Source organism: Lytechinus variegatus, chromosome 1, assembly GCF_018143015.1.
Source record: "Lytechinus variegatus isolate NC3 chromosome 1, Lvar_3.0, whole genome shotgun sequence".
In the NCBI taxonomy this organism is placed as follows: Eukaryota; Metazoa; Echinodermata; class Echinoidea; order Temnopleuroida; family Toxopneustidae; genus Lytechinus; species Lytechinus variegatus.
Window position 1 is genome coordinate 80995239 of NC_054740.1, and position 10796 is coordinate 81006034.

A 10796-nucleotide genomic window follows, 5' to 3' on the forward strand; every position below is an offset into this window, starting at 1 on the left:
TGGTTCTTGTTTCAGAGTGATGAGTGACCCAGCAGTGTCTGTATGTTTTCATTATTTGGTGAAATGAACCATTTATTGTTCAAGTAGATATGTGATCCAGCAGTGTCTGTTTACGCAGAAAGTGCCCTTTCTATGTCCTAAGCAGTTGGCCTATGAAAGGATGGACCAATTCTTGTTTAAGAAGATGATTGGCCCAGCAGTGTCCACATCCAGAAGGGCCCTTTTCATATCCATCTTGGATGTTCCTGTTACGATATCACTCCCAGACTGGATAACAGCAGGTACGGCAAGATAACATCGTGCAATTTTCGACAGCTCAGGAAATTTACCCTGGTTCATTCTCCACCAGTCCAATGGGCACATGTCTCTTGAAAGGGGTGGATAGGACAGGTAAGTTGTGACCTCTGCATCAGTAGTCTCTGGCTTGCTGTTGAACTCATCTTCACCGAACAGACACAAAAATGGTGAGACACTGTTGGTAGCAGAGTCCTCAGAGTCATGATTTGCAGTGGCATTTGCCACTACCAGCTGCTTGAGTGCATCGATGACATCCAATTTATCATCATCTGCAATGAACTTGAGTTGCTTAAAACGTGGGTCTAGGAGTGCCGAAAGCATTGTGACTGAAGAAGGCATGATGGCATTTAAATCCCATTTCTCCCGAACCTGTAATAAGGTGCAATCATACAAGACTTAATACAAGACTTGGCCATGACTCACTTAGAATCTGTCAAAAAATAACACATACACTTAATAAAGCAATTTATATATTGGTGTGCTATTTTTTTTTCAAATGATTTTTGACTCGGTCAACAGACTCATAAGTTCTTATTTTCACAATACATGTACCTGTGTTATTTACATGAGTAGTAAAATCAAATCTCATACATTCGTAATTCCGAAGCTTCGTTATTCCGAACTTTCGGATATTCCAAAGGTTCGTAATTCCGATGGTTCGTTAGTCCGAAAAACAAAGTGAGGTTCGAAATTCCGAAGGTTCGTTAGTCCGTAAAAGAAATGAGGTTCCTAATTCCAAAGGTTCGTTAGTCCGAAAACGTAAAGATTAACGAACCTTATTTCGTTTTTGGACTAACGAACATTCAGAACATCGAACCTTATTTCGTTTTTCGGATTATCGCCACAAATGTTCGGATTAACGATCCCTTTTACGTTTTCGGATTAACGAACATCGAGGTATAGGCAATTTACGTGTTTCAGAATTACGAACCTTCGGAATATAAGACCTTTGGAATTATGAACCTTCGGAATTACAAAGTGTAACCAAATCAAATAAGGGCCAATTTATTGATAACTGATGGATAGAGCCAAGAAAAAATAAAACCAACGCAAAAATTCCCGCATTCACAGTAAAGTCAACAAAGGAATGGGGGGGGGGGGCGCCTTGGTGGATCCATCAATTATGAACTTTCTTTATTTAATCATAATAATACCAAATACCACATCACGGGTTCATTTTCCCCGTGGAAATCAGCTTTAAAATTTATGCACAATCATAACACATTTTCCTTTATAGCTTCTCACTAACAGGCAAAGAACACATAGAACACACTGCATTTCACAATGATTACATCTTTTCAAATCAAGAATTTTGCACTGTTTTCTGACTGAAGATGGCCATTTGAACAATGGTTTAAATTTACCTCCTTGGCAATTACTGTGAGAAATTCAGAAAGCATAGAGCCATCATCTTCTCGACCCTCACAATGCTGCAGCATGCTGTGAACCACTGGCAAGACACAGGCAACGGAACCACTCTTCTGATCACCCAAGACTGTCAAGGCTGCCTTCAAGATTTGAAGTGAATGGACCAACTGAGCGACACCCTCCCAATCATTGAGGTACATCAGCTGGTTCTTCTCATCCTGGGCTTTCACAGATTCAATCTCGTCTTGCAAAGCAAGGACCTAGAATGAGAAGAAATATGAATAAATAATTATGTCAGACTACGCTGAGAATTGATGGTCCTGTAATTTGTACCAGTAAGCCTAATCAAATGTTCGTATGATCTGAATGGTTGGGTCCAACCAAAAATAGTTCAATCTCCAAATATCTTCAAAACATTGAAATCATGGGACTCTACAAATGACAACCATTCAGGATTTCATCAACCTTGTGTATAGAGGATATCTCTGGCTATAAATCATCCATCACTTGTGCAAACTATGGGGGAATATTGGGCTGTGAATAAATGTAGTTAAACTCTCCATAATTTAAAAATTTCCCAAGTCAATCTGCCATTCAAAACACACAATATGCAAAATGTTTTCATTTACGAGTAAAACACAAAATGATCTCTGTGGTCCAGACATATTTGAATTAGACAAAGTTTCCAGAGTATCAAAGAAAGTATCTATTTTAAAGAGAGATTATTCTATGTGTCTAACCTCCCCTTTCAAAAGTTACCACCTTTAATAAATAATACATTCTTGGAATTCCTGAAGATCCTGTGATACTGGTAGAAAGTATTTCCGGTTGATTACGCACTATTAGTGTGTGTTTCAGAGAGTTAAATTAGTATCATAAGTTTAAACAATTGACAGATCCAACATGAGAAAATTCTCACCTTCTGTAGCATATCTGCAATGCCCAACCATGATGACTTGTTGTAGTCTTGTAGCTCTATGTTCAGTTTGCTCTCTGCTTTTGCCTTATTCAGCTTCTCATTGGGTTCCTCATTATGCAAGAAATAGTTGATCATCTTGGCTGCACCCTCCAATACTACCTTCACACTAGGCAACAGCAATGCCATCGAGACACAATGCTCCAGCTTCTCCGTTGCACAGCTCATGCTGTCACAGAGCAGAGCTTCCCCAACCTTGTTGATTTGTGTAACCTTGAGTATCCCTTGCCGGTTGACCACAGCGGTTATGCTCTCCAGGGAGAGTTGGTATTGACTGATCAAGTTACGGATGCACATGTTTATCTCTGTGGTGGAGGGCTTGGTGGAAACCCTGTCTGTTCCCAGCACCCAAGACTCCCGATTCCACTGATGTGTCAGGTAGTGGATAGTGACAGTAAGGTAATTGTTCTTGTCATGACCAGTCCATATCTCGTACACGAGACCAAAGTTTTTGGCATCCTTGTTGAGGCAGATCTTCAGCTTCTCCTGGTATGAGGAGTAAAAATATTCTTATGAGCCTTTTTAAAAAAATCTTTGAACATAGATCTTTGTATTGTCCATAGTACAATAAAATGGAAATGACATACATGTAATGTTCAACTATAGACAGATCATCACAGATGAACACTGTTTTATTCACAAATTTATTACAATCTTACTCTCTTTTGAACTGTTAACAAATTAGATTAGGATGGATTATATAACACATTTTAGTATGTTTTTAAATAGCTATGATAACAACAAGATGTTTATAATGCACAAAATGTTGCTGTGTTTGGTAAAGGTTAAATGTGTGTTTAGCTGTATAGATTTGTCCACCAAAGAAAAGATGTTTACTTTTTCTGCTTCGAGGTGATTTGATGAATTAACAACCCAGATACAGTTGAAGGCAATACCTGCATTTACCTCACTCTTCTTGGGCATACATAGTGCCACCAAGAAGACAAAATATGTTCAGAAGAGTGAAAAATATGATGACTGCCATACCCACCAAAAATCACCAAATCAAACTGAATAGTCTTTCATTAGATTCTATCACGGGGGCTTTTCTTCCGAGATGTACATGTAAGACAATGTTTGAACATGATATCCTTTGATTAATCACATGAAGACAAAACCAAGATGGACCTTTTAAAAAAAAGTTTTATCAAAATCGGTTATGAAATAAGCAAGTTATGGACGATTAAAAAGTCTTGTTGTACCTTCTATGTGGATCCTCAAATTGGCAAACGTGCTTCAAAATGGCTGATTTTGTGGACAACTCTCCATTTGTTTTGTACACATATTCTCAAATTTTCCCCTTTATTTTACATATTTCACATTATCACCTCCTGACCTTGACATATATGGTGTGGATTATATTTTCCCATATGTTGTGATCTGAAGGAGGCAAGATGCAATTTGAAAGATGAGGAAAACCTGAAAATTTGTGTACCAAACAAATGGAGAGTTGTCCACAAAATCAGCCATTTTGAAGCACGTTTGCCAATTTGAGGATCCACATAGAAAGTACAAGACTTTTTAATCGTCCATAACTTGCTTATTTCATTACCAATTTTGATGAAACTTTTGTTTAAATTGTTCCTCTCATTTTACTCATTCCAATAAGATTGCTTCTCTTCTTAGGTTTTGGTTTCCTTTAAATCATTTTTTCCAAGACAATGCATGACTTACCTGTGCCTCTTCATATTTTCCCATCAACATTGACTGTGCTACCTTTTTGCCAAGCATGGGATAATCAGGTTCCATCTCTTGGATAAACCGGATGAACCCTTCGTCTTCAACCATGCTCACTGGTAGAAGGCTCTGAGCCAGGAGCATCACAACATGCGAGTGGATAAATTTGGATCTCTCTGGGCCACAGGTAATTTTCGCTATGGTGCTGGATGCTGAGGTGGACTGCAGTGCTACATTGTGCCCGCGTGAAGAGCTTTTGCTTGATGGGGATCCACCTACGCTCACACGGAATGTTGGACCAGACTTGATTGTACGAACCCTTCTTCCTGTCTTCCATTCTCCCCCTTCTTTGTAAACTCTCGCAGATGGCCCACTAACCTTCATGACCAAGACAGTGAAAACAAAAAAAATCTATATTAAACTTTCACCAATTATGAACTTTATTTCTGCATAAAACATATCTGTCCGGATCTCATATTTTTCGAATGACTTTTTTGTTTATTTTCCGTTATCTGTAAGAATCATCAGTCAAATTCTATAAATGTTCTATTATATATTTCTTTCTAATCCTAATGAAACTCAACTCAACAGTAAATGATTATGACTTGAAGACAAAAAAATGAACAGAACATATTTCTTTCAAAGAAGTGAATACGTGTCAAGTTTCAAACATCATCAGTCTGAAAATTCTATTTATTAATTATACATTTTGGATATCAGGTAAATTTGAGGAATGGAGTTACAGAAAATTACAAAGGACTTCATCATCAAATGTCATGACTGGTGTTTAAATACATGTATATTGTTGTAAAGATGCCCCACTGAACAAGTGCATAAAAATGGGTATCCTTTTCTGGTTGTGATTATATAGCATGTGGCAACAATGAGAAGAAAAAAAAATGATAAGGGAATTTTCTACTTTAAACTCGTTTCATGGGGGGGGGGTATAGGGGTAATAGGCCTTCAAAGAAAGCAAATGGAAATACATGAAAAGTGTAATACTTGAAAACTGGATTGGCATTTTTATTGAGAAGCCCCCAAGGTTGGCACCGATAAACTGTGATTAGTGCCATCCCAAAGTCCCAGCAGCAATAAAAAATCTAAGAATTTAAAGTAAGGCAATTATAAGCTAAGCTCAATGTATCTCAATGTACATGTATGAAATATGATACAATATCACAATTCAGTCTTGCTCAGCCCTAAATAGGCTAAGGCTGAAGCTGGCAATAACATAACATTATAAATACTTCAATGAAAAGCTGATATATTAGGTGCATAATATACAATCACCACTCATATTATAAACAAAAAAATAGGCTTTATATGTGCCAGTCAAGAAATCTGCCTTAACTCTTTTAATTATAAAAACATGACAATGTCCCCAAAGACTCCCCATCCAACCTGTCTCACCAGTGTCCACCAAGAGTTTAATAGGGTCATAAATAACCCCTTCCACTTTTTCACAATCTATTTATGACCCTCAGGACCTCAGTTCAAACTAGAAAAAAAAAAGATTATCTTGATATCGATACTTGAGCAGAAAGTCACAAGATTACCTCTATAAAACTTCAATTATTGTGATGAACTGGAAAATAGACTTCATATTTAAAACCAATAGCAGAGGCAAAATATGCGGATGTGTACTCAACCATGGAGACAATCTACATTCTAGTGCTCAGAACAAAATCATGAATAGATCTAATTTATTTCATGACTAAGATTAATAAGAAATGAAATGTGGACAGTGAGATGCTGGGTACCCAATCCCTCCGGAAATCAAACTTTCTTATTTTTGCAAAAGTGAACCATGACAGTATTTCTCAGTTATATTTATCATAAGCTTTCTATGATTTCAAAGAACATCAAAATATTGCAACAATTCTGAGTCTGAGCTCGGACCCTTGCGCGTATCGGCAGCAAATTATTTATACGTGTGAGGTACCATGTTGGCTCTAAAAAAATCACCAATTTTGAGACTGATACTAAAAAAGTGAGTAATATAGGCTAAGTTAAATAACACGAGTCAAGTTAGTCGAGTCAAGTTTATTTATTCAACAGCAAAACCATCACATCATAATCAAAATAGATATACATACAACATAAATGAGTAAATAAACATACATCAATTAGATTATAGCATAGACAAATTGGTTTTAGGACCCTTTTAAAAGCAAAGCTTGTGATTAGGGCCCTGGATTAATATTAATATAAAACATAGGATATACTAATCTACAAGATACAAAAGGAGAGAAAAATATATATAAGGTTAAGATGCTAAAATAGAATGGAAAACTATTACAAACACACATATATACACGCACACCCTCGTATGCACATATGTATAAACATCAATTCTGAGTAGGTTATTATGATTAACTTAATGCAAATACATCAACTTAAAATACATGGAAAATAATCAAAATCTGTCAAGAAAGAACATGAAAATGATTTTACTATTTTTTATATAAACAGGCAAGTTGTTCCATGAAAGGAGGTCAGGGTGGCATTTGTTCTCGCAAATGGCTGATGAATAAGACCCTTTTGACGTGTATCATTATAATTATGTATTTGTGAATTCTGAAGAAATAATTTTTCAAAATTTAAGGTACATTCTTGGGGCATTGATTGTAGTTTGAACATGAACAATTCACAATTCGACACAAGGACAAGGTCACTAAGTCAAGTGGTAGCATTTTCAGACAAACAAATAACGGAGTATGGCTGTGAGTCCAAACTTCGCGCATGTCCATACTTCGTGGAGGGTTACTCATTATCTCAAAAACTAGCCAATATCCTTAAAATCTGGCATCACCAACATGAAAAATTACCCTTTGGTTTAATTTTCTTCAGGACGAGTTCAGTATTCATGAAAATATTGACAAAAGATTGGCAAATTTGTCACCGTTAGCGCCCGTTTTGAAGAAATCTGATATTCTCAACAAGCATCACGATATCACCATTTTGCAAGCAGAAATCATCCATCAAAAATGTGAGTTGAATGTGGTACTATAACCAATTCTATACCATTTTGCCATCAATCCGATACAAATATTTCACTTTTTAAGCTTGAGTTTTTGTTTAAATCTCCACAAAAACTTTGGTCCCTGAAGTTGGGTCACACTTTTTCTGAACGGTTTTCCAGCATTCGCCGACCGGAATGGAATTTTGAGATTCCTTGACCTACTTAACATTTTCGTCTATGATTTCATAGTTTACAATCTTGCCGTCAATGTGGTAACTATTTCTTGAATTGGTTTTGTATAGATTATGAATATTTTGTGAAAAAATGTAAGCCTGATGTGATGAATATTTTTGAAAAGTGCGCAAAGTTTGGACACCCCATCATCTTGGAATTGGATGTCTAGATCTAGGCCTAGATATCTAATTAGAATTTGTTGTTATAAGTCGTACCGTATTGCCCTTTTCTGCAATACTATCAATTTATCAAGATAAGACTTGAAAGTGTTTCCCAAGGCAAAATTACGAGAGGACAGCACTGTAAGCAGGGACAGGGATTTGCTCCCACAGTCCTAGACCAAAAGCTTCGGTCTCTGTTTTGTTGGTTGTTCAGCTGAACTCCGTTGGCTTCACTCACCAAATACAGAGTCAGAGACGGAAGTTCTAGCGCGATCTGTAAAGGGGACTCAATGGCCATGTTTATGTATGGTCGGGGGTCCTAAAGCTACGCGGGTCCTAAAGCTACGCACCACTCATCGCGCATGCAGTTTTTAATGGCAAATGCGCACTCTGTGTGTGGAACTGTGACTGCAGTGTGACGAACGATTCCTTTTCAATTTTTTCTACATGGGCTGCAGTAAATCTCTAAATGCAGAGAAAACCCACAATTGTTTAGAATTTTTGAGTTACATTCGATTTAATTTCATATTATACTATCATAATTTGAGCAAATTTTAAAAATTGAGGCACAGAAAATATTATTTTTTTGCATGATAAATCGAGTGCGTAGCTTTAGGACCCCTTCTACATCGGGCGGCGAGTTCAAGAGGTGTTCGGAAAACATGACGGGATTTTCGTATTAGTGAGTTTTGTGATATTTTCTTTTTGGTTAAGGATCTTTAGAATATTTGCCACAAATTAGTAAAAGATGATTTGTTCAAATATAAAAGTTGGCATATTTTACATCGCTTGTAAACAAAGTGCGTAGCTTTAGGTCCCCCCATCATACTTAAGATCCGATAAAACGGGGAAGTGAATTTGCGCGACAGCCAAGGTAAGTCACTGTTTTTGTCCCTTTCAACTTCATTTTTCTCTTTTTTTTGGCAATTAATGCCAAGAGGGAAAAAAAATTTGCATTTTGCCTTGGTCGCGTTAATTTTCAAAATTTTTATTCATTAAAGACAAAAATTGAAGAGCCCCTAATGATGGCTGCACGATAGCGAGCCGTCTGTGTACGAGGATTAAAAAAAAAATGTTAAAAAACTCCTCGAAACAGACGGCTGCCAGCTAGCTTCCGAACGCTCGGGCGCCACGACACCGGGGGCTGGGCCCGAGCCGAGCTGAGCCTGAACTTGCATTGAAGACAACGAGAAATCTGTTGAGGCCGCGCCGAGACTCGACTCGATCTGATACTAGGGCATACTCGTTAGATGTGCACACGATTACACTTGCATGCGGATGCGGTGGACATCTTAATTCTTCACCCAGAGTACCGGTACGTCATGCAACTCAAATTACGACTTTTCACTCACCAAACACACTGAAAACACTTCAGAAAATTGTCAAGCTTCAACTTGATATAAAAATAAAATCTCTGATTGCAACCGATATAAATTACCGATTTGGAATTCACATGTCGATCGTGTCGATAGGACGACTACACGCGATATAATACACATCAAGTACGTACCTCAAATTCTTGCATTTGATGGGACGCAGTCAGATGATAACGCAAGTTTGTAGTGCCGCCTGTGTACTTCATTGTTTTGTTGCAAATATTACATCGAGCAACTTTCGCATCTATATCGCAGGTAATATACTGCCAGACCTGAGACCTGGTTGGGGTGTTTCTTTTCCCCGGTGTCTTCGGAATAATCGTGGAGATTTTGGTCTCTTCCATCTTAGAACTTTAGTGAAATTTGTTCGGTCAAAAATATCGATCAAATTTTCGATGTGTCGGCTTCCCGCTTGCTCACGATCTGATATCGGAGACACGTAGTACGTGCGTGATAACGTATGATCGAGAGGAGCAGTCTAAACGACAACACAATCAGTGCATGCAGCGCAGCGCAGCGCAGCGCGCGCAACCGGATCAAAGTTCATCGAGACTACGGAATTTAACGAAAATTCGTATTAAAAATACATACGGTAGGTAACACGTGTCTATTAATAATATATAAATTCATTTGAATAAAAATGTACGGAAGTGAAATATTTCTAAAGACAAAATGGGAATTATTCAATTTACATGATAACACAAAACGCTTTCTTATTCAATTTCAGACTGGCACAAAGTCTAGGGATGTCTGCTAAGGTTACCGTCTGCAAATTGAAGGACAATAAGGGCCGCCTGTTTTTTCGTTTTTTTTAAATAAAGGCTTGTATAACATACTGGTATGCAATATTCCTGCACAAATTTATCAACCGAATCAAATGACTTAAGTATATAGGTTTAAAATATTATTGCAAATATGTCATTACAAGTTGATGTGATGTGTTGAAGTATTCTATCTTGATGGGGGTGAAATCCCCCCCCCCCCCTCATCATGTGAGCAATAAAGGCTGTTGATCTACCCCTTTTTCCTGATTAGGGAATTTCAGTATGGGCTTTTTCACTGAACGAAATCCAAACAATTACAAGCCAAGTAGACTTCTTATAGGCCTTGGCTTCATATGGCTGCCGGGCCTAGCTGTCAGTAGCCATTCTCTCTCTAGGCATCCTATCATAGTTATGATCATTATCATCATATCATTGATATTATTAAATGGGTAATCCGGGCTGAAAATAATTATATCTGAATAGAGTAAAATTAAGTGAGCAAAATGCTGGAAATTTCATCAAAATCTGATGATAAAGTTATTGAATTTTAAAGTCAAGCAATATTTTGCGAACTAAACAGTTATATTCATGTCACCATGAATATTCTGATGTGACATTTCCTTTTTCTTATGTTATTACATGAAATCATAATCATGTCATATTTTTACATGTGTGTATATATGTCCCCCTTATAATAAAATAAGGTACAGCAATGAATATCTTATGCATTGAATCAGTTGGAAATCCATATTTTTAGTTCTTAGAAGATAAATTTTTAATCAATTATTTTATGTAATAAAATACAAAAGAATGGGGATATGACATCAGATTCCTCATTGAATATTCATGAAGACACATCATGCATAGAACTAGGAAGCGTTTCATCAATGTTTTTGTCCGACAAGTTGTCAGGTCTGACAACTTTCCTTGATTATGATTGGTCGAGAGTCACCATTACCATAGTAACTGTCGGATAAAACA

General features: G+C 37.1%; 1 protein-coding gene across 1 annotated transcript; it reads right to left on the reverse strand.

Moving 5' to 3' along the window:
- Positions 1-9510, reverse strand: LOC121424825 (zinc finger BED domain-containing protein RICESLEEPER 3-like). The gene is made up of 5 exons (XM_041620626.1): positions 9186-9510; positions 4316-4696; positions 2585-3127; positions 1662-1925; positions 1-666 (listed from the first exon to the last, which is right to left on the reverse strand). Exons 1-5 carry the CDS (start codon positions 9393-9395, stop codon positions 151-153), a joined length of 1914 nt encoding a protein of 637 aa, XP_041476560.1. The 5' UTR covers positions 9396-9510; the 3' UTR covers positions 1-150.
- Between the last annotated feature and the right edge of the window lie 1286 nt (positions 9511-10796).

Bases quoted from the DNA above. Each gene is read 5' to 3' on its own strand.
- LOC121424825 (XM_041620626.1), bottom strand. From the start codon at position 9,395: ATGGAAGAGACCAAAATCTCCACGATTATTCCGAAGACACCGGGGAAA. The intron at 1,926-2,584 runs GTGAGAATTTTC...TTCTCATTCTAG, and splicing joins TTGCAGATATGCTACAGAAG to GTCCTTGCTTTGCAAGACGA. The intron at 667-1,661 runs GTAAATTTAAAC...ACCTTATTACAG, and splicing joins TCACAGTAATTGCCAAGGAG to GTTCGGGAGAAATGGGATTT.